The following is a 24829-nucleotide window of genomic DNA, read 5'->3' as shown; positions in this document are numbered from 1 at the left end:
CTGATATCTTATAAAAACTGAAAATTAATTAGAGCATTCTAACTATTCATACGTAATAAAGTTTGAGTGATACAAATTTTATATTTCTTTGTGATTTTTTAATAAAAAATATTATTTTAAATTTCATTCATATAAATAATTGCAAATGCAATGCTTTGTTTTGAATATAGTAAATATGTGTTAAATTTTTTTTATGTATTATAACACAAAATTGATTTTTTTTAAACTTAAAATTATTCAGATATTTGTATAGAATTAATTGAAATGGGTATTTTTTGTTATATAATCAAAGTAACAAAGAATTTTAAAAATAAATATCAAATTTTTAAAAAATCTAACAATTATTTTACATATAAAATTATTAATTATAATTATTTTCATATTATAAGTATTTAAATGATAAAAAAAATTTAAAAAAATTGAAAACTAATTTATATTATAATACATGAATAAAAAAGATATTTAAATCTCTTAGTTATGAGAAACGTAATATTGTTTGATTTGTCAAAACTATATGTAAAAAAATAAAACCAATAATTAGAGAACATAGCCTTCCGAACCTATAACTCATTATAATTTATATGTTATGACAATACCATATTTCCTACCGAATATGTATGTAACACGATGAACATAAATTAAATTTTAATAAATAATATTATATAGTTCCACGCAGCAAGTGTTTGGCAGTTGTGTCTTTGAAAATTAGATGTTCCAATAATTATAACACTAATTTTGAATGTTAACTTTTTTTTTTCAAAACCTATTATAATGCTAGGAAGGTATTATATATATACCTGTAAATATTCTTGTTCCAATAATTTTGTATAGTTTAACGTAAATATTAATGACAATTTAAATATGTATTTTTTTTGAGTTCTATTTTTAAGACGTCAATATTAATGATAATTTAAATATGTATTTTTTTTATTTTTAAAATATTTTTTATAAATAATTATGATGGAGTTCTATTTTTAAAAGGATTGATATTGATTTTAATGATGTTATTTTCATTACATTAAAGTTAAAATATTAATGTTGTTTGTGAAAATCAATAAGAGATTATAAAAATAAATGATTTTTTTTTAAGAGAATGGAAAATTGGTTTTAAAAAACGAATTATCATTCTCTTAAATCCTTTATTAGAGGGAGTGAAAAAATAGTTTCCAACACAAACCCTCTTTCTTAGGTTTTGATTAGGATATAGTATAAGAATTAAAATTAAAAATAATTTAAATATATATTTTAATATTTTGAGATATCTTTTAAGAAAAAAAATCACAAACCTCAAAAAATCTGGTTGTTTTTCACAATTTTAACTATTTGCTTTTGATTTTATAAAATGATAATTAAACAAATGAATAATTTCACTTTAAAGAGCAATAATTTGCTTGAGAATCTAGTAAAGTTTAAATTTCTTTGCTTCTATTATGAAAAAAAAAAAACTCAGAAGCATGATTATAAAGTAAAGGGCGGATTTAACAAGAATGCGGTGGTTTGCTGGAAGGTACAAAATTGGCATGCTGTCACAGAAGCAACTCTCTTCTGAAGTGGTGAGATGTGACCTTTTCCTTTCTCATGCATTCTTTCACATAAATATCCAACATATTCTTCATGTCGGCACTATTACATAAAACTTGTAATATATGAATTATTTTATAATAATCTGATAATGATAAATTCAAAAAATAATAATAATTATGATAAATTTTAAATACTGATAATATATTAAAAATAACTTTAAATTAATTTTATAAAATTAAATTAGACTTAAAACTCACTTATTAATAAAATAAATTAAGAATTGTTTCATGAATTATTAGGTTTTACTCAAATTAAAATAAGGATGGAGTCCAATTTTACAGATTCATATTTAAAGTTTTTTATTCAACTCGAGAACACAAATTTTCAGTAAACAGAGAAATTAACTTCGAAACATTCACTCAATTCTTACTGTAATCCGTCCAAAAACTATAGTAAAACTTTTCTGGAACAATAGCAAAATTTCCAAACAATGAATTTTAGAAAAATAAAATAAAATATAATATTCAACTTTTTATTTATAATTTTTCTAATCTTTATTCATTTAAAATTTATCTTTAGATAAATCTCATGTATTAAATCATTAAAAAAAAAGGCTTAAATAAAAGTTTTCTTACAATTTTGTTTTTTGCTTTTACTTTTTAACTAAAAAATTGTCACTTTATTTTTAATTTCTTTTGTTTTCAAAATTTGTACGAAACAATGGCAACGATTGTTTTCTGTCTTTTACATCTCATATACAAATATTTAAAATCATAATTTTGTATTAAAAAATATAAACATAAATAGAGATATTGCTAACTATACCAAATTTAAAACAAATAATGTATACCATATATATAAATTAAAATTGTGAATTTATGAAATATAGGAGTCAAATGTTTGAGGAAAAAAAAAGAAAAAAAAATGTTGGAGTAAACAGCACGTGCATAGAAAAACTGTTGAATTATTTGCCAAGAATATTTGGATATATTGAAATGGAGAGAAAGAGAGAAAAAAAATGAAACTGCCCTTAGTGGAGGGTAGATCTGGTGTGGGCCACCGCGGCGTAAACTCATGCACCCGCCGACCACCTTTATCCACGTTGACGCCGCAATTCAACAATTCAACACTCAGTTCGCGCACTTCATTCTCACCGCGGCCATCGGTGCGATATTATTGGTTGAAATCCCACGTGTCCATGATTAACCCCACACCGCAGCACACTGGATCCGCACCGTCCTCTATACTATATATACCGTACCCAATCTACACCCCCATCCACGTGCTAAGTGTTTCAACAGAATAAACATAAATGAATTTGAATCGCTGCGTGAAAATGGAGAACGAGAAAGGTGAGTTCCAATGAGAAATCATGAAATGCTTCTCCGTTTTTTTTCTCTCTAAGCAATCAAAACATGATGAAGATGAATTTCGGGGCTGATTTTTGTTTGTTTGCGTTTTTGTATGGTTCGTTTTTAGTTTGACGCTTTTGGATTTTGGTATTTGCAGCGTTTGAGTTTCTCGGACGCGTTCCTCTTCTGCAGAGGCTTCCGAGCTCGTCTGTGAGGAAGATATCTCAACTTGTGGATGTCAAAAGCTGTGGTAATTTTTCCTTTTTTTTGAGGATTGTGATAGTGTTTGTAAATTGCAGTTGCACTTGTAATCATATTGTGATAATTAATTAGCGTTACGATAATTAGTAGTGATACATGAAAATGCAGTAAAGTGGCTAGGTAATTGCCGAAGTTATAGTGGTTGTGGAAACCTACAAAACTGCAATGCTACGTAATTGTAATTGTGAACACTGATTTAAGACCGTGAAATTGGAATTTGTGCCAGTAATTATCTTAAATTATGTTCGGAGCATTGCTCTAAAATTTCGTTAGGGTGTTAGTGAAGTCTTTATTTTTCTTAAAAAAATATGGTACTTCATATTCAGGATTTGTAAACATTAATTGGAAGATGCATGGATTAGTATTTTCAATTTTTGATTGATGGATTCTTGTGCAGAGCCGGGAGAGTATGTTGTTCGCGAGGGTGAACATGGAGATGGCGTGTACTTCATATTGGATGGAGAGGTATGCTTATATAGTTATGTTATTAGACGTTAGAGAAGCAAAAACTGTCAGCCAGGTTTCATTGGGTTGCCTAAGGATTTTCTATATGGCAGTTTTGATAAGACCCTGCCCCAATCACGGGGCAAATATAATGGCAGAGCTTGAGAGATTGTCTATTGCCAATCTTTTTTGTCTATTGCAAATCTTCAAAAACAGGTTACAAAATGAAGACTAGGTGGCAATTTTGTAATTACAAGTGAGAACAGTAAACAAGATCAAACTCGTGGCCAAGGTCATAGAGCAGATACCATGTCATGAACTTTATCCCAATAGCTTAAACTTATGAGTGAAACTGCATGAATGGCTTTATTTTACCAGTAGCATTTCATTTAACAAATTTATGCTGAAATCTTGTTTTATTGCTTGTAGGCTGAGGTTGTGGGATCCGTTAGTGCCAATGATGAAAATCGCCCAGAGTTCCAGTTGAAAAGATATGACTACTTTGGTTATGGTAGTAAACTTAATTCTTATTCCTCAAATTGTACTTTATTGTTTAAGTATTTTCCTTTTATCCTATTATGAAGTGAGTTTAAACTTTCATAAAACTAACTTGTAAGGTGAGTATTACACCATACTTATATATTATAATTTGATCTTATTTATTTCTAATAGATATTGGATCTTCAACACTTCCCATAAACTACATATTTGTCTGGTAATTTAGGCATGATTTGGTAAACCGTAATTATTTTCTTCTGCTGCACAACAAGTATAGAAGTTCAACAACCCTACTTACACTCGTTAACTTTTACCGCTATAGCATTGATCTATCTGAGACATAGATGCTTAAAGTTAGCAGGAAAAGGATTGACTAGTTTTTGGTTGCTATAATTTCTCCAGTCCTTCATTCTCTGTAATACTATTTTTTGACACCAAAATTTGTAGAACTTTTGCCACTGCTATTTTTCTTATCCGTTAACCTTTTTCTTTGGATTAGTTGGATATTCATTTGCCAATTACACCCCTATTGTCTTGTTCAAAATTCTTGTACTGCTTTTGTCTTGATTTATTTTCTGTCATTCGAGACATGAGAATGGTGTGAACTTGCTAATTGCAGGTTTGTCAAACACAGTTCACCAGGCAGGTGTGGTTGCTTTGTCTAAGGTGCCCTTTTAGTTTCCTGTCTCACTGCTTTCCAATGTCAAAAAACCTCAGGTTGAGTGTACAAGCAATCACCTGAGATCACTTAAATGAAATGAATTATTAACTCCAACAGTTACACTTATTGTTTGATGTGGCAGCTGACATGCTTAGTGCTTCCCCATGAGCATTCAACACTGCTGCAGCCAAAATCTATCTGGAGAGCCGAAAATTGCGTCGAGACATGCTCACCTGTAGAGAATATATTGCATTTGGAACCCCTGGAGGTGCTCTCAATATATATATATATATATATATATATATATATCATTAATTTGATTATTGATTTCTCCTTGATGAGGTGTTTACAAACTGAGGCTTTTATAGAGTGATTATTTTATTTGTGCAAGAAAAATAATTGTATGTTTAACTGCCTGCTTAGTACTCATTTTGACCCTCGTAGATCTTTTCACAACTAGTTTGTGCATGGCTTTCAGAAAAGACATGCTAACATGCAGACAGGTGAAAAATAAAAAAATAGGGAAAGTAAAGATGGTTCAGCAATTTAAATATTGTTGAATATGGATAGATGTTTGATTGCTCTTAGACAAGGGTAGGAAAAAATAGAATGATATGAATATCCTAGTTCTCTATGATGGTAAAATTTTGGTATATAATTCGTTCATATATTTGGTGTATCTTTGATGGTATGAAGTAATACCCTGGAATTAAGCCCTAAAACATTTTGTTATTCTCTTTGGAAGGTAGATATCTTCCAAGGAATTACTCTTCCAGATGCTCCAAGATTTGGAAAGGTGTTTGGGGGGCAGATGATCGGACAGGTATGATTATCTTCCATAATTAAAGCACGATATCCATGTCAGTGGTACTTTTGATACATATATTAATTACTGAAATGTTTGGGGGGCAGATGATCGGACAGGTATGATTATCTTCCATAATTATAGCACGATATCCATGTCAGTGGTACTTTTGATACATATATTAATTACTGAAATGTTTAATGTGCAGGGACTGGCCGCAGCATCAAAATCCGTTGACTGTCTAAAGGTTGTTCATAGTTTGCATGCCTATTTTATTCTCGCGGGAGATTTAGAAAGTAAGCATGTTTGATCACTTGACTTGACTTCCCTTTCCATTTCTTTTTCCTGATGAGATGTGTCCTATCATAGGTTCATAAACTATGAAACTTGAAAGCTATATCTTCTTTTTCTGATCCTGCCCATTAATTTATGATAAATATTTAAATTTTGGTATAAAGTTAATTTTAATTTAACCATAGAAAAATTCTGTTTTGAAAAAATTATTGAAATTCAACTTAGAAGTTGAAAGAGGCTAACCCACAAAGATAAGTTTAACGGCAAAGGGTTTAGGCTGTTTATGTTAGGTCTTAGATTCGAAATTCATTATTGCCATTGTACACACAAAAATAAGACTTTTGATACAAGGGATTCCTGTACACAAATTCACCACCAATTTCACCATGACTCCATACTTGTTTGAGTTGTTTAGCCGATCATTCCATTGCCATTGATACTATTTGTTGGGAACACGAGGGAAGTGTTTGACTCAAGGTTCACCTGGTCGCATTAGTGGTCCTAGTGCCACTTGTTGGGAATGAGGCGGGTAAAGCACTAGGAGAATTTTATAAATGGGTCACAAACAAACCACATAAGTAAACTTAATACTACCTTCCATCCGAAACTAGGTTGCAGGTCTTCTCACTTAGATATTGCTCAATTTGTCCACTTTTCTCCCGTGTGAGATTTCATATTCACACCTGCAATCCAACTATTGGTCCTACTAGTTTGAGTTGTCATTCATTGTTTCAACAGATGGTGAAGACTTTCTTGACCGTGAAGGCTGAATTTTTGCAGAAAATATAAGGACAGCAATGTTGCAGGATACCGCTAAAGCAGCGTGCTATAATTGATTTCAGAAAATTATTATCTAAAACAGCCTTGCTATAATAAGCAACGGGTCTGCACTCCTGCGTTCAACAGCCCTATGCCTGTCCCCAAAACATCACATTCAATGATGAATGGTTTTGAAAAATTAGGTGTCACATAAACAGGTCCCACTAACAATCTTTTCCGCAATGCCTCAAAGGCTCGCAGTGCATCTAACATCCAATGAAATTCCCTCTTTTTTTAGGAAAAAAACGTCAGTGAGTTTTCAAGCTCTATATTGGTCATTAGCTTAACTCCGTGCTTTCTTCTAATCTATATCTTTTTATCATGAATTCCTTATGCTAGGGCTTAGTTGGAAAAATATTTTGTAAGCTAGTTTTATGCTGACTTTCATAGTTTCTACTAGAGAGTAGATCGTATACTTTGCCCTTTTTAGGATTAACTTTTGAGTTAATAATGTCATATTCTTTATGATTGATTTGATAAACGTCTCATGTGTGAATTCCATTATTATCATACTTGTACTGCAAATTTATTTCTGGGCTTTAGCTTGTAAACAAATTATACATAGTTTGAACATTTTTTTTACAGTGCCAATTACATATAAAGTTTATCGTATCCGTGATGGGAGGAGCTTTGCTACAAGGAAAGTAGATGGAATTCAAAAGGGAATTGTCATATTCACTCTGTTGGCTTCATTTCAAGTAATCTTATATTATTTTTGACTTAGATGAATTAAATATTTTAATAATTATTTTATTTGTGAATTTGGCCTTATTGTGCTTTTACTCTCTCTCTCTCTCTTATATTTATATTTTAACTTATTTGTTATATTCGATGGAATATAATCTGTCGAACCAAATTTTAGTACTAAATTAGTATTTCTGCAGGTGTTATATATAACGAAAATGATAAATGTTTGTTTTATATAACGAAAATTTATAATAAATAAATTCATTTGAATATATAAAAATTATATTATTGTAATTAAAATTCATAGTAAATAAATATTTTTGAGCATATAAATATATTTTAAATTAATGATAAACAATTTATATTATGATACATTGTTTTTCTAGCTATTGATAATTTGTTTTAAAAAATATTGAAATTCAATTTCGAAACAAAGATGAAAATAAGAGATTGATAGAGATAAGTTAATTAAGAAAAATTTCTAAAATTGTTCTCGTTGAAGAATAGTCGTCAAAACATTTTCATTGAAGATAACTTCTCTAGTTTATATAGATAAAGCTAGCTTAATATTATAGACTTTACCACTAGGAAATTCTAAAGATGAAAATACCATTCGGAAGAACATCCAAGATGTTGCAGATATATAACACTGCCTTCGTTAATTACAGGAGGCCTAGATGATTAAACACAGTGCTGCAGAAGGGGGCCCCTTCTGGAATTGAAAATGAGAACGTTTATATTTTTACCTAGGTTATGGCACGTAGATCATTAATTATTTAACATAGTGAAAAAGGATATCATTGCTGATGCATGTATTACCTGCATTAAAGCCACTTGATCACTTGTCTGTTACTATTTTTTTGTTTGGTATTTATTTTTAAAATACCCTAATTCTATTTTAAATTACAGAGGATTTTGGACATCTCATAACTTCACCGAAAAGGCAAGGATTCTACCTTAGCTCTAATACTATATTAAAATAAAGAAAAAGAAATATCGGATTTTCTTATATATCTAAACCCTAAACAGATATATCTAACAATAATATTGAGATAAAAGGGAGTGATATCTCTTGTATATTGCTAAGCAATTTGTACACTATCTACACACAGTGTGAATCAAACCTTCACGATAGTATCTTAACATATATAAAATAATATAACCAAAATTTCTAAGAAATTAATTAAAACAAGGAAACATGGAAATAGAATTAGGTTACCATCAGGATAGTATCTTAGCAGACATAAAATATCTGGTTTTTGGTCTTTTATGGTTGGCTGCAAGTGAACAAGCCCAAGATCATCTGTCATAAAACAAGAATGTAAAAATATTGATATTTAAATTGATAGACTATTTGACTATATATTTAGGAAACTGCACAGAATTGAGGATTTATGGTTTCTGGGTATAATTATGACTACAATTTAAATTCATATGGTAAAAAATATCAAGAATGGATCCAGTAGGTGAAGCAGGTCGAAGGAATCACATTTCCACAAAAGAGGCTATAACATTCATATATAACTGTTATGTTATGAGTGCTACCTAAGAACATCTACAAGTTTTCAAGATTGTGTTGGATAATTCTTTCTAAAGGTCAAAATAAGAAAAAAGAAACTAGTTCTGTTACATAAAAATGTAAATTTTATTTTCCCTGATAACTTTCTTTTTGTCTATGTTTAATTTTTTCATAACTGCAAAACACAGTATGGCTAATGCATCTTCAGTCTGGTTGTTGTCAGCTTACATGTTCTTTTAACATATAATCTCTTGCTCTAGTTAGGGAATTACGCTCTGAATTTATAACGCATTTATCATTGTTATTTTCTTAATCTACAGAAGGAAGAACTGGGGATGGTTCACCAGAAAGTATCTATACCATCTGTCCCATCTCCAGATAAGGCAAGATGTGGTTGTCTGTTAAGATATTTTATTACTTTAGACTTCTGATTGTTAATATTTTTTGTTCTGTTTCTTATAGCTTCTGCCAATGGAAGAGCTACGGGAGAGACGTCTTACTGACCCTCGTTTACCAGTGTAAGATTTATTATAAAGACATGGTTGATGCAATATTGTTCTATAAGACTATATTTGTTTTTATTTATCTTCTTTTGTATGTTGATGTGTTTGTTTACTGCAAAATGGTCATGGGATCTCCTCTATTTATCAAATATATCAGTCACAATATATAAAGGGTATACATGAAAGTAATTTTGGTTTCTGTCTATTGGAATTTGAGTTATACAACAGGTGAAGCCCATATCCTTCCCATTAATCCATCCTTGCTTTAAGATTTGAACCTGGGACTACTACGTTGGGGTACCTGGTCCTTTATCATTAAAATGTTTTCTTGGGGACAAAACCAGAAGAACTTAAAACCTGTGGAAACTTTGTTTTAGTATTACTTGTTCAAGGATTTTGCTAGCTCGTTTTTTTAGTACAATAACCATACTAAGTTTCAAAATATGATTACTGAAAAAGCAAGAGTCAAGGAAAAGACTACCCCTCCTTTATATTTGCTGATTGAATCATAAGTGTATATTTTGCACTTGATATATTTGTTCTTAAGTAGATTATATCACTAGATTTCTAATTTTAAGAAACTTATACGGCTAATCTTGTAAAGGCTTCTTCAGCTAGAGTTGTTGGACTATCCCTGTTCAGTTTTTATTGCTATTTTGTAAATCAATTAAATTGCTGCTTTTATATCATTTTACATTTTGAGTTGTCGCAACTGCCAACAAATGTGTCAGGGTTTATTTGAAAGATTTGCATTCCCATTTTTTTGTTTTGACAAATAATGAATTCATGGCTGTAATAACATTTTTTTGGTTTTAGATATTGTGAATTGTGGAAAAATTCATCAAGAACAAATCAGTATTTTGGTATTTATAGTATGATATTTTCTTAAAGATGTTAGAGTTAAAATGCCAAGGGCTAATAAACAATTCTTAAATTGGTGGATATACTCATTCCAAGGATATCTTGCATCAATTAAGAACTGCACACTTTTGAAGATTAGATTTTCGCTAATTCTTAATATAGTTCTCTTAACCACATTGTAAAGATTCAGTGAAACATAATGTTTTCTGATTCTCAATTGGTAAAACTGTAGAAAACATCACACCAGATATTCTCACTGGAATTTGTTTCTTTTAAAGTACTGGTTTAACAAGAGATATTGTGAGATAATAAGCCCAATGAAGAGATTATCAAAACTATGTTTCTTTATGATTTGTTTGGTTTCCGATTTTCTTAATTTTTATAACTTTTTTCCCATCATGTTCACAAAAATGTCATCTTGTATTAAATGTATCTTTTGTTTTCAAATGATTGTATAGGAAATACTGAAAACAACAGAATGTTTTAATTATTTCTTATAAAACTTTTGAACACAAGAAACAAAGTGACACTTCTGTAATTGTGTGTGAAAACAGGAAGTACAAACATAACATAACATGTTTTCCCAAACCATACAAGTCCTTCAATATTTTCCTGTGGAAATTTGAATTAATTATTTGAAAAATGCAAGAAAACTGTCATGATTTTCAGGTTTCTGTATCATTATTAAAAAAACTAGAGTTATGGTAATTGAGTGACCCACTGTTACATAATTATCCACGGGATGCTCTGATGATACTCTCTTAGATGTAAGGATTTTCAGTGAGTTTTACGTTAAGCATTTTAGTTCTAGATGCACTATCATCACTGACTTGTGAATACTTCTTTTTTGGCCAAAGTGTGGCATGATTTTTGAACTATCACTGCAAGAAATCATTAAATAGTAACCAAATTTAAAGACACAATAATTAGTTAGTATATTAACTAAATTAGATATTATTTTAGAGACTAAAAAATTATTGGTATTTAAAGTGGTTTTTATTATTAATAAAAATTTATAAAATGGTTTTTAAATTGATATCCAAAGATTTTAGCTACTAATATTTTAGATTATAAATTAGTGTCTAAAAGACTAATAGAAACTAATTTAAAATATAAAATAGTAAGTAGTTAAAATCTTGATAGTTAATGTTTAGATATCAATTTAGAAACTATTTTATAAATTTTTATTAATAATAGAAACTACTTTACATACTAATAATTTTTTTAGTTTATAAAATGGTCTCTAATTTAATTAAATAGTAACTAATTATTTTGATCTTTAAAATTAATTTATATTTAATTATTTTCTTGTAGTGTACATTGATCACTTGCATGATGATTTTCTGAATTATAATGACAATTTGTTGCATCAGATCCTACCGGAACAAAGTAGCTACATCTCAATTCATCCCCTGGCCCATAGAGATACGATTATGTGAATATGAAATTTCAACAAATATGACAAAATCTCCTCCAAGGTTAGGCTGATGCTCGGTCTGCAATTTTTTTCTTACTATTATACTGACCTTTTAAGCAATGTGAAAGATTTGGAAGGGAACATCGCACTCCTTTCTTTTACAAATCTAACCTTAATGTCTGCTTTTTTAAATGCTAGATATCATTGAAACTTGTGTAACTACTGTTTGCAGTTTGAGATACTGGTTTAGAGCAAAGGGAAAACTTTCAGATGATCAAGCCTTGCATAGGTACATATCTTATATATTTACTTTAGATGTGTCTGGTTCTCCAAGTGTTATATAGCAGAACTGGTAATTGAATTAAGATTCCCGTAATGCATGTTGTTCTTAAACGCACCGTCCTTGACTATTGCCGCTGTGCTTATTCTGTGATGATCTGTTTGAAAGGTTATGCTTGTTTATCTTGGGTCCGACAGGGTGACGGTGGACCTGTAAAAAGTATTCTGACACTCAAATTAGTTAGATATATTTATCTTATATGAGTAATAAATACTATTGAATAATGTAATGTTTACCTGTCATGTGCTAACCTATTTAGAGTTTGGATTGGGCCTGTTCATGGATGGACCTCTATTAGGGTAGTTAATCCTGTATTAATTTGACAGTAAGAGCAGTTTAGTGTGGTTGATTGGGGATTAGTGCCATTCTTAATTAAATGTCGCATTAGTTTCCCCGTGTGTGTGTCAGTTTCCAAGATCATTTTGGGCCTTGTGGATCTATGTTCTACTCGTTTTTATTAGTATGTTGTCATCAGTTTCTTGTGCCAAGACTTCTCGGTCGCATATAGTACACATGTAATTCTGGAGCTACTTAGCAGAAATCTGTCTTGCTACTGAAAAATTCTCCTGATAAATAAAGGATTACTTGCCAGAGTTTGAAGAAATGGAAATTGCCAAAAATATGGTCGTACCATATGCATATATTTTGAACCTGCATCTCTGGATAATTTTAATACTCTTTAACATACTTAAACAGCACATAAAATTTTCCAAAGATTGAATGAAGAATTCAAGAAGTGGTATTTGATTTCTTGCATTTCATTACTTTTTCATACTACGCATTGCAGGTGCGTGGTGGCATTTGCTTCAGATCTAATATTTCTTCAAGTAAGTTTGAATCCCCACCGTGAGAAGGATTTCAGGACACGTTCTGTTAGTCTGGACCACTCGTAAGTATTTGAAATCCTAATCCTCTTGGTGAGCTAAATAGTTTATTGGTTAACATTAGAAATGTTGGTCATGTGCAACAAGTTTTCAAGGTATGAATTTTCCTTTCTTGCTTTTTTGAAATTTTATTTCAGTATGTGGTTTCACCGATCTGTAAAAGCTGATGATTGGGTGCTATTTGCGGTGAGTTTCGTATTAGTTTCATTCTTGTTTCTCACGTTTAATTTTGGGGGGAAATTACAGCAAAAGAATTTTTCATAAAATTATTCAGTTTCTGATCAATGACAAATCAAAATTCAGTAAACTGTTATTCATTTATCAGTTGCAGTCCTATTTGGTTTACTACGAAAAACAATTTCACAGATGATGGCACTTGTTTCAATATAAAATTTAACATTGGACAGTTCAAAATTAATTTTATCAAAGTTCTGTTATACTAAAATCCATTTTATTTATTTCTGTGTTGATTGTAAATACATTTGGCTGTACAGATCTTTACTCCTAGTGCCCATAGTGCACGCGTCTTTGTGACCGGCCAAATGTTCAATCAGAAGGGAGAGGTAAAGCATGACCACATTATATCAATTCATTTTCCCTCTTTCCCTGTTTATCTTTTATTTTTTACACCTGCTACTCTGTTAATCTTGCAGCTTCTCGTATCATTGGTTCAAGAAGGACTAGCCAGGAAAATTAATCAACGAAAATCAGCCATTAAATCCAAGTTGTGAACAATGTATCCCTTTTATAGTTTTATTTTTAGAATTCTCTCGTATCCATACTATATTAATAATTCAATTATATATGTAAATTTATATTTTGTTCTAAAAATGTTTTTCTCGTATAAACCATGGATTTTGAGATATAAGGATAGGATTGACTTTGTGATAAAAGATTATGAGAGGGAGATAGGTGGAGTTTGGATCCCTCCTTAACATATTAACAAATATTTGTTGATAAAAAGAACAATATACCATGGATTTAGTACCATATAAAACAGGTTATACAAGTGAAACCTAACTCATCGCAAGGTTACTCTAAAAAGTTCAAATTATATATTCATAATTGATAGTATAATTATTAATTTCATAATTGACAAATAATGATTTAAACCATTTTTTAAATTATTATTTAGTATTAATCATGTAATCTACGTAAATTTCACTTTGTATAATTAGATGGTACAATAAAATGCAAATAAATGCTTGGAGTGTGTTTGGATAGAGAAATTGGGAACAAGATAATTATCAATTTAAGTTTGAATTTTTTTTTACTAACCCATATTGTGATTACTTTTGAATTATTTTTATTAGACAGATTCAAAGCAAAAACAAATTGAAAAATTATAAATCCAAGCTTTATGTTATATTTTAGAATCGTGTATCAGACAGATGAAGATAGAAGATAATGCAAAATTCAACATTAACCAATTCAAGGATTAAAGCTAAATTTATATATATATATATATATATATATATATATTAAATGAGCAAACAAAGTAAGTCAAGTTAAGCAACAAAATCCACATTAGTAATTTTGTTGAAAATATAGAAAAGTTGTAGTGAGTGTTTAATCTAGTTATTAAAGTGTCTAATTTAGTGGGTTAAGTATTTAACCATTTTAATTCTTCATGTTGTAAAGTAATATCTATCTGAGCTTTCTTTGTGTTCTTTTTTTTATTGTTTCTTTAGAGAGTTCCTAATCTCAGAGGGAGGTTAAAAAGTTGTAACCTGGAGAGGTGATAATACTTATTGTAACCTAAAGATGTGAGAAGACTTGTTGAACTTGGAAATGTGAGAATACTTGTTATAACTAGTTGGTTAGTGGAAACTTTTAAGCAATTGCTTAAGAGAATTAAATATATCTCGAATTTGGGTTAACCAAGATAAATCTTTTGTGTTGATATCTCTTTATTCTTGTTGTTGCTTTAATTCTCATTATTCGACGATCTGCTAGACAATTTTACTAAACAATGTGTTAAACAATCTTACTATATGATTCATTAGACGGTCTAACCAGATAATCTAATTATCCACTACACACAAAAAAAGTCTAAGGCTTCATTCAAATCCCCTAGTCAACTGCACCTACACCAACCTTCTATTCTTTTTGGGTCTTTAAAACAACCTCTTCTTAGATGGTGGAAGTACATAAGGACATGAAGTTTTCTTGCACAAAATTTGACCATTAATTGGAAATACAATTGGGGCATACTCACTCATATGTCATCTTCTTGAAGCAATTTGAGATGAAGTCAACTCCATTCAAATTCAAAAACTTCATTGCAACGAATGATAAGGGGTGCTAATGACCATCCACTTTTTAAAACTACACTCCCTTTTCGTCCAAATCGACAACAAAATTATCTTCAATGAGGGAGACATGTCTTATCCCAAACAACTAGTCGTCAAAACAACTGTTTTACATATAAAAGTCACATATTAACATCCTTAATCTCCCTCATCTTTAACTCTCTCTCTCTCCCTCTCTCTCTCATGCTTGCATTTACGTAATTGTTGTTGCCTTCCACATAACAGTTTTCAAATTTTCCACCAAAAATTTCCTTCTAAACTTAGAATACAGATGTCTAGCACAAAATTGTTGATCAACTCCAGGTAAAATTTCTAGCATGGCTAGCAAACCCTACCAAATTGGATACGTACACAAGTCATATGCAATTCATATAGAAAAACATACACAAGTCAGATGCAATACATACCTATTTGTTGGTAGGAGATGAATGTGTCTGAGGTACACACTATTGCACATACCAAATCTTAAATTAATAGTTGTAAAAACCATGATCATAAGTCATTCTTCTCAACCTCAACTAAAATATTAGTGATGACAATATGGGTCTCCGCATTTGGCTTGCAAATGTGGGCCAGGTTGGCCTGCCTCACGAAGAAAATACGGATTTATTTTATTGGTTCACCCTGCACAAGAGTTGGCTCGCGAGTCTATAGGTCAACCCAAATAAGTAATATATTTTTTTAAATTAATGAAAAAATAATCTTCAAATATAAATTTTGTTATTAAGTTAGTTATTTTTCTTATTTAAATGAATTAAGTAAATAGTTTCATAATATTATTCTAAAAAAATATGCATAATAAAATATGTATAAAAAATTATTCTAATATTTTAATTTTCAATGAAATTTAAATTTTAATCGTACTTATAAATTAACTAATAAAATATTTTGTTAAATATATACATTTTAAATATATAATTTTTTAAGATAATACAAATAGACAAATGCAAATTACTATTCTAATTAAAAAATATATAAAACAATATCTATAATATATATATATATATATAATATCATATTTAAATTTTATTATAAAAATGACTTAAGTTTAATTACTAAATTTGATGAATATTGAAAGTTAAATAATTTATGCATTTCAAAAAGACAAAAAAACTATTCAATATAAAAAAATCATGAAGTCTTACCAAATTTCGTGAAGGTGTTATGAATTAGGGATTGAAGGGAGTTTCTTCCTACATCTCATACTTAAAAAAATAATCAAATTATCCTTTTGATATTTTTTATTGAACGTTTTTTCTTTAATTTCGAAATGTGAAATCTTGAAACTTTCCAAGTTATAGATCTATAAGTTAAAATTTGTGTTTCTGATTGTACAATTTGCAATACTATGTATTTCAAATTACACAATGCATAATACAAATTTTTTATTCTGGATTGTACAATATGAAATACAAATTTGTATTCTAAATTGTAGAATTGGAAATAGATAATGTTGAAAATTTTGAGAGTGTAAGGGTGTAGTAGGAAGAAATTATAAAGGTGCGGGATGAAATTTACAGAATTTTAAGATACATAAATTATATGGGTCAGTTTGTCCCACCCTGCACTTGGCTTGCACTTGGCTTGCATAGACTACAAGTTATGCAAGGCGAATCTAAGCATACTAGCAAGTTAAAATAGGTAACCTAGCCCGCATTTTTTCTTATTGGGTTGGCCCGTACAACCCATCCCATATTGTCATCCCTATAAAGCATATGTCAATGAAAATATTTGGTCATTAGGGTCACTTCTAACTATTTTTAAAAGTTCACCTTCATAATAGCCTTTTAAGAAACACTCATCTAAACAAATGATGGACCTACGGGCAAAAAACTATCCTTGCATACCTTTAAACATACATGAATCATGTTGTAGACAGTGATCCCATTAATTTGTTCAATTTTCCCTTTCACTGTTGATCCAAGGTTTGTCTCAACACATCATGGACATAATTGTAAATCTTTTTATATTGTTGAAATGAACCATGCACATGCCTTGATGTCATTTCCATTTCCCACTTTGCCTTGACCTTAAAATAGTTGTATTTCATTTCTTTACACCTTTATTGTGTGTGTAAGAATTTTTCATATTTGAATTTTGTTTAATACAAGACTCCAACTTCTCACTTAACCATTTAGTACTAAATAAATTTACTTTGAATTAGCTACTACAAGTATGTATGTTCTTAATGTTTCTTTGTTGCCAACAACTATTTGATGGTAATTGTCCACAATATGCAAATCACTCACATTTTACTTGTGTCCCATTACATTTAACCCTAACTCTTTTGTTATCATTTTCAAAAAATTTGAATTTCTCCACGAATGGAAAACATATGTTCTTATTGCATCTTTAAACTGTTCTTTTTCAGTAAAATGGGTCCCAAATTAATGTTTTTAGGCATTATAAAGATACCAAATTTATCATTACTTCGTGACTCATCATCATCTTCCTCAAATCTTCTAACTCTCACTCAGTTTTTGACAGTCCTCCGTCATTCACACTTATGTCATCAATTGGGTTATTATCATCACCCAATAATTGCAAATCATCCTCACAATGTGGTTCATAATCTTTCATTGGTGTTTCTCTTACTCCTGTACTTCTTTTCCTCTTTCTCTTGGAAGTACATATTTCCTCTTCCATATCAACTTCAACATTTCCTTCACATAATCCTTCCTTCCTTTCATTGTCAATATCATCTTCAATTTCCACATCCCTAAGTTCTTCATTGGGGTCCCTTAACCAAGAAAAATCTTCTAAAACGTTATCAACTTCATCCACATGTCACTCTCATAATCCTCCACAATAATCTTTTCAGCTTGACCTCACCATCATTCATAGTGTTAGACTTAGTATCAGCCACATGACCACTCTCAGCCTGCTCAAATTGATGGTCATAATCAGCCTCAGCCTCTTCATTCTCATTATCACACTCAACCTCACTCTCAACCCCAACCACAATCTCTCTTTGAACCCCTTCCTCATTCCCCTTCTCCACCTCCCTCTCACCCACATTACCACTCTCAACCTCATTCCCAGTCTTATATTCCAAAAGATTATCAATATTTAAGGTTCAGACACAATGTGTACCACAAACAAATATATTTTACCATATCGCTTTGCAATGTTGACCATATTAATTGCATCATTATTGTTTGTGCAACCTACCATGAGAATACTACAACTCCTTCATTGTTATATACCTCATGTCTGATATCTCAAAAATAACTTTATCTATCTAGGTCACATGACTACTTATCCATCAACATATTTTAGTCCATTAAATGGTAGATTATGAACAAAATTTCTACGTTGCGGGGTCTAAACCCTACTTAATTGACAAAGTAGAATGAAATTAATAAACTACACAATTAAAACCTCAAAAAATAATATTTAATTCCATCATAAACCCCTAAACCAAGGAATCTCAAAACAATTAAAGTCTACAAAGTGAGATTCACCTTACAAAATCAATAGAAAACCATTCACTACATAAACCAACGACAAAAATCTAATCATCATCCCTACAATACACAATATCACTCTCCAAATCTCACAATTAGTCCTTTGACAACAACCTCGAATCACATAAAATTTCTACCTTATCAAATGTCTACGAATGATGTGTTTCAAATGAACCTTTACATGTATTTCAAATTAAAGTTCATATCTATCACTTCACTTTGTGTATCAAAATATTAGGGACAACATTAAATTATTTTTAAAACAGTTTAGTCCACATTGAACATTTTAAAAGCTAATAGACAGAATTATTTTTTGCACATTAATAAAGAGACGAAAAGTGGTATTAAACCAAAATAAAACTATGTAACATTGATACATGTATCTTAACATGAATAAACACAAAAACTCAACGATTAGATAGACAAGCATTTACAACTTATTACAGTGAAATCAGATGACAATCTTGGTATGGAAGAAGCCAGTCCTGGTATGGAAGAAGTCGTCATCACCTGGCCCTCATTCCCCAAATCACCAACATCAACAACCACAGTGCTAAGCATTTTCCCAACAATGAAAATGCTTCTACCAACTGCCACAAGCTGACAAGGTGGTCTAGTAAGCAATGGTGATAGTTTTCCAACAGGTATCCACTGGCGTCTCTCTTTGTGCCACATCATTAACCTAGTTCCCAAAGTTTGATCCAAGACATAAAGGGTGTCATCCACAACAACTGCAGGGCCTGTCCACCCTGAAACCATGTCAGCATCTGCATACTGCCATGTGCCACTTGATGGTTCATATACAATAGCACTTACATAAGGAGTTACAGGATATCTGGAAAATCGAACATATATCTTCCCATCAAGAATCACTGAATCTTCAACATCAGAAATAATAATAACATCTCTCTGAGATCTCCAACAATTTGTCAGAGGGTCAAAAGTATCCCAAGAATGAGAATAGCTTGGATTTGAAACTAATCCTCCAATAGCATATAGTTTTTCATCCAAAACTTCACAAGCAAAGAAGCACCTGAAAGTTTTTGGTAAAAGAAACCAGTGATGTCTTCATTGCTAGGGGCTAACAAAGGCCGACAAAGACAACATGCAATTTCAACTTCAATAGTAAAATTTAGACAGCTAAATTGACAAATAAAATAAGTACCAATAATTCTTTGTCAATGTTACGAGAGCATGATGTCAAAGTAGTTGTTAATTAAAACTATACTTTCAAAACAAAAGCTCTGTAGAAAAAAGTGAATCACAGCATAAGGATAACTGTGTTTTTAGAATGGAGAGAAACCTTATTTCTTAAATCTGAAGGATACGTAGTCCTAAAATCATGCTGTACCAGAAATATTTTACAAAGAAAAACTGGGTACTTCAATTTTGGTACATATGGGTACTTTTTTGGTACGTATTGGACCCATACCCAAGTCCAATTAAACAGAGGATAGAAGTCACAAATCATGAAAATAAATTATTTGGATGCCATATATATAAGCTATTTTCTTTCAAGTAAAATACTTAGTTTGTGGCTATCTCTAGTTTTCTGGTATCAACAATCCTTCAAAACTCAAGTAACTGCAACAACTCTACCTAAAATCTATGATGAAAAATCCTAGCAGATTGATATTCACCTAGCACATACAAACTTAGCTTCCTAAAGGAAATGACATAAGGATATTTACCTAGCAGTTGGCATGGAAGCAGCTTGAACCCAACAGTTTGAGGAAGCATCATATGAATAAACCTCATCAGTACAATCTCTTGACCATCTGCAACCACCCAATAAAAATAGCTTATTTCCCAAAGCTTCAAAACCAATGCCTTTTCTTTTTGATATGTGAGGTGGAAGACCATCAACGAGCTTCCAATATCTTCCTGAGGCGGTTGGATCCAAAACATAACAGAAAGTCTCATTTAATTTGTCCCTGCACAGAGCATAAATCCAGGTCTCATCCAGTTTGTGCTTCTGACGATAAGTGCACCACTCTTCGTTGCAAATTAAGTCCCTCCATCTCTTTGAGACACACTTCAGGACTGGATGATATTTTCTAGGAACTCTTGCCAGACACATTAGAGAAATATCATCTGGAAGGCCACAAATAAGTGCAGAATTGGTGTCTTCTACTTCATTGACACTATTTGAAGATTCTTTTTCATCATTTACATTCTCCATTGGATAGTAAAAAAAGAGGACCTGAATAGAAAGGATAAATGTTGGTAAAACTCTTATCAGATCAAGATTGCACTTGCCCTTTCAACTATCTATGCGTACATTGCACAACAAACATCTAGCCAATATGATCCCAAGCTGAAAGTAATATCATGACAGATATAAAACTCAAAGGCTGTGTCAAGACACAAACAAGATCAAGTTTTGTCAGACCAGCACTGTACAGTTTTTAAAGCTTAACATTGACATGAAAAGAGTGCACAGATCATGTAATTTAACCCTTTTTTAAACATAAACAGACTGCAGACACTTTAATCAGATTACAAGCCTCACTAAACAGACAGCAGACTAATTATAAAATATCAACCTCCAAAAATGTCTATAGTTTCTAGCTATAAAGAAATTTTCCTTCTCCTTCGACCCACATATGCCAATAATTTCTTCATTATATCCCCTACAGAACATGAACATGTGTAGCTTAACCATGATGTGAAATACCTTCACCTTTACAAACACAATTTACAAAAATAAGTCTATTCCATTTTGCAGGCATTAGTTATCAAAACACACAACCAGACAACCCAAAAAGGAGAAACAAACTTCTTCTGTCAAATTATATGAAAGAAAATACAAATTTAACTTCAAGCATAATATTGAGGCAAAGAATATCAGTGCCCAAGTCACATAAGCAAAACACAAGCAGGGTTCCCAACTGCCCACAAATCAGCCATAAATGGAGAAACTATCAAACTACAATCACAAGCTTCCTAATCATTCTCAGCATCACACTCCCAAAAAAGAATCCAAATATAGTCCTAATATAAACCTAGACCAGAGCTAGACCACATGCAAAACCAGAAGCAACCCATTCAAGAATAAATGCAAAAGATAACTTCTTTACATACCCTTTCCCAGAATCATTGCAATTCCAGATCTAAAAGCCAAAGGGGCACACAAAATTTCTCATCCATTCCAAAAATTTCAAATTTGAAAGTAAACGCCAAAACAATCCGGGAGATACGAATCGAAGATCAATATAATAAGAAAACCAATTCATTTTTTTTTTTGTTTATTTTTGTGATAGGAGGAATGGAGAAAGAGACTCACCTGACACCAACAAAGGGATTCGACTAAGAACTGCGGCAAAACAAAGAAAAAAGATTTCTATAGCAGTCCACGAGATATTTATAGTGTCGTTGATAACAATCTTTTTGTTAAAAACTTCACTTTTTACTATTTTACTAATACTCAAAATTAATTTTTTTTTCTTTAGTCTTATACTCAAAATCATGTCTTACTGTTTTAATATAATAATTACAAGTTTATTGGGTTTCATTAATTCATAAGTTGTTATTGTGTCCCTTTTATTACATGATTTGAGGTTAATATTAAAAAATATGTTTTAATGAAAAATGTATAAAAGGATAAATATAAAAAAAAAACAACCACAATCCTTTTAGATTAAATCGAATATCGAGTTTAACTATTAATTATAATTTATATCATTCACATTTTTTTTCATAATTATTATATTATTTAATTTTTTTTAACCAACTATTAAGAGGTCAAAATTTTTAAAGCCGCCTTTGTTCCTGTAATTTTTTCATAAATAATTATAAAAATATATAAAATTAATTAGGCGTTTTAAGTTAAAATCATATTATGCCTTTATTTTGTAAAGAATTTTTTTTCAATAAAAGCGAAATATTCATAATTAAAAGTCAATAATGATCCATCTCTTTGAAATATTCATAATTAAAAGTCAATTATCAATCTCTTGAAATATTCATATTTAAAACATCAACACTTTGATAACGTGTTAACATGATGCAAATACAAACCAAACTTGATTTATTAATAAATTTACTAGCTTCAAAATTGAAAAGTCATTTGAGCAATTTTTGGTGAGCAATTTTTGAAGAACAAAAGTTTTTGAGCTTAAAGATTGGAACACAACGCATAATGACTTCATTATTACTTTCCAAATCATCAACATTAATAACCATCTTCTTCGTTGGTGTGATATTGGTGATTCTTCTCCACCATCTTCATTCTTCATTAGATAACATAGAGGAGAAAGAGAAATAGAAAATGTTAATAACACGTTTTTTCGTATGAAATTTTCACTTCATCTAGAAATTATCATCCCAAACTAAAATTATTTTCATGATAGATATTAAAAAATAAATTTTAAGTATAATTCAATCTTATAAAACTGGTTTATAAGAAAATATTTGCAACCATTTATATACAATGAAATGTCATTAATTCTAATCGACATGAAATCTACAACCACATGTACAAATCTTAAAGATCTTAAAGAGTTTGTCAAGACAAACAAAATCATGTTTTCTATTTACAATTTCTAAGGCTTAATAACACTCTCATTAAGTAGTGTGATTTAACATTTGTTAAGACTTGATAGTGTACAATTTCTATTGGAGATCTCACATCAATTAGAGATGAGAATATTTCATTGTATATAAGTGGATGCAAACATCACCCATGAACTGATTTTATGGAGTTGACTTAAGCTTAAAGTGCACTATATAATATGTTATCATAGTCATTACACCTTACTTCTCTTTGATACACCATATAGTTATTCTAAAATATATAACATACCATATGGAACAAAAATATTACAACATTGTCGAGACATTATTGAAATCAAACAAAAATATTACAACATTTTCGAGACATTATTGAAATCAAAAGAAATTTATGAATAAAAATATGGTGATATATAAATCAAAGATCAAACTTGTAAAAGAGAAGATTAATTTCTACTATTATTTTAATCATTATAATTATTGTTTTTGTTAATGGTATTTATGAAGAGATAATATTTGGCGAAACGAAAACAAACAAACAAAAACTCAAATCACATAAGAGATCATTGTAAGATGAACATTTTTATACAGAAGTTAATATATAAAATTATTATATTGATTTGGATAAATTTATTCATATACACTTATAAGAGACAAGACCAAAAAAAAAGAAATATTTTTCAAAGTGGTTGGTGCTAGTTATTTTAATTTTTAGTTAACATCTTTACATTTTTTAATTATAGTGTGTGGTTTAGGGTTAATATGTAAAAGTTATTGTTTTGCGACTGTTATTAATAGTTTAAAAATAATAACCAAAATATTTATCGACTAATGAAAAAACTAAACTAAATTTAATTTCACAGATAGAGAATCAATCTATTTTTTTATTGTTTTTTTTTCATACCGAAAACAAGCTTAATTTTACTACTCATGAACATGTTTGATTTTCTTTAAATGTTTTTATTTTTAACAAAAAAATTATTTTCAAGTGACAATAGGTGAAATTTAAAAAAAAAAAATCTAAAGCATGATTTTAAATATAATTTTATAGATCTAAAACATGATTTTTTATTTATTTTTTACACAAAAATATTAAAAAATCAATATTTAAAAAATATTATTATAAAATAAATTTTCAGCATACTTACTGAAATAAAGATTTATTTTATTATAATATATAATCATTATTTAAATATTTTAATTTTTATTGTTATTCTACTAAATAATAATGATGATGGTGAGGTCCACATTGCACATAAAACAAACAATTTATCTCTCTGTGAAGAAAATACAAGTGTAAGTACAATGTTTTATTTATTATTTTCAAAGGAGTCTGGGTGGTGTAGTTGGTTATCACGCTAGTCTCACACACTAGAGGTCCCCGGTTCGAACCCGGGCTCAGACATTTTTTAATTATTCCTTTAGTCTAATTTTTTATATTAAAAATTAGTTTTATAAAAATAATTGCAGATTTTGGAAGGTAATACATCCTTTTAGTGTAAGATCACATTCCACTAATTTTTTTTCATCTTTTAATATCTTATTTAATTTTTTGTTTTAATAATAAATTTTATTTAAGATTTGAGTAACCTTTTTAGATTCTAGAATTTTTATTCTTTTACAATATGACTTTTTTTCTTTCAAAATTTGAGATTTTTTTTATCTTTTA

At 30.0% G+C, this 24829-nt stretch overlaps 2 protein-coding genes and 1 non-coding gene across 4 annotated transcripts; 2 read left to right on the top strand and 1 right to left on the bottom strand.

Annotated features, from left to right (window-relative positions):
• The first annotated feature begins 2539 nt into the window (after positions 1-2539).
• LOC137818770 (acyl-CoA hydrolase 2-like) lies at positions 2540-13700 on the top strand. Of its 2 annotated transcripts, XM_068622376.1 has the most exons (17): positions 2540-2876; positions 3034-3126; positions 3535-3602; positions 4011-4092; positions 4699-4745; positions 4883-5008; positions 5486-5563; positions 5754-5841; positions 7244-7356; positions 9185-9247; positions 9327-9382; positions 11602-11706; positions 11878-11934; positions 12773-12874; positions 13007-13055; positions 13364-13432; positions 13523-13700. In XM_068622376.1, the coding sequence occupies exons 1-17, from the start codon at positions 2837-2839 to the stop codon at positions 13598-13600; spliced, it is 1314 nt and encodes a 437-aa protein (XP_068478477.1). In that variant the 5' UTR covers positions 2540-2836; the 3' UTR covers positions 13601-13700. The 2 variants fall into 2 exon arrangements, with proteins under 2 accessions (XP_068478477.1, XP_068478478.1); XM_068622377.1 differs by lacking the exon at positions 13007-13055 and having other exon boundaries at positions 2626-2876.
• A 5272-nt stretch (positions 13701-18972) lies between these two features.
• Positions 18973-22003, bottom strand: LOC137819128 (F-box/kelch-repeat protein SKIP4). Its single transcript, XM_068622888.1, has 3 exons — positions 21935-22003; positions 20340-20851; positions 18973-19681 (listed from the first exon to the last, which is right to left on the bottom strand). The coding sequence occupies exons 2-3, from the start codon at positions 20828-20830 to the stop codon at positions 19063-19065; spliced, it is 1110 nt and encodes a 369-aa protein (XP_068478989.1). The 5' UTR covers positions 20831-20851; positions 21935-22003; the 3' UTR covers positions 18973-19062.
• A 2488-nt stretch (positions 22004-24491) lies between these two features.
• Positions 24492-24565, top strand: TRNAV-CAC (transfer RNA valine (anticodon CAC)). The gene has a single exon. It is a non-coding gene; the product is annotated as a tRNA-Val (tRNA).
• Positions 24566-24829: the final 264 nt, after the last annotated feature.

This window comes from Phaseolus vulgaris, chromosome 10 (assembly GCF_000499845.2).
Source record: "Phaseolus vulgaris cultivar G19833 chromosome 10, P. vulgaris v2.0, whole genome shotgun sequence".
NCBI classification, from domain to species: domain Eukaryota; kingdom Viridiplantae; phylum Streptophyta; class Magnoliopsida; order Fabales; family Fabaceae; genus Phaseolus; species Phaseolus vulgaris.
This window is presented reverse-complemented; position numbering and strand designations above follow the sequence as displayed.

Bases quoted from the DNA above. Each gene is read 5' to 3' on its own strand.
- LOC137818770 (XM_068622376.1), top strand. From the start codon at position 2,837: ATGAATTTGAATCGCTGCGTGAAAATGGAGAACGAGAAAG. The intron at 11,707-11,877 runs GTTAGGCTGATG...TACTGTTTGCAG, and splicing joins ATGACAAAATCTCCTCCAAG to TTTGAGATACTGGTTTAGAG. The intron at 11,935-12,772 runs GTACATATCTTA...TACGCATTGCAG, and splicing joins GATGATCAAGCCTTGCATAG to GTGCGTGGTGGCATTTGCTT.
- LOC137819128 (XM_068622888.1), bottom strand. From the start codon at position 20,830: ATGGAGAATGTAAATGATGAAAAAGAATCTTCAAATAGTGTCAATGAA. The intron at 19,682-20,339 runs GTAAATATCCTT...AAAAACTTTCAG, and splicing joins GCTTCCATGCCAACTGCTAG to GTGCTTCTTTGCTTGTGAAG.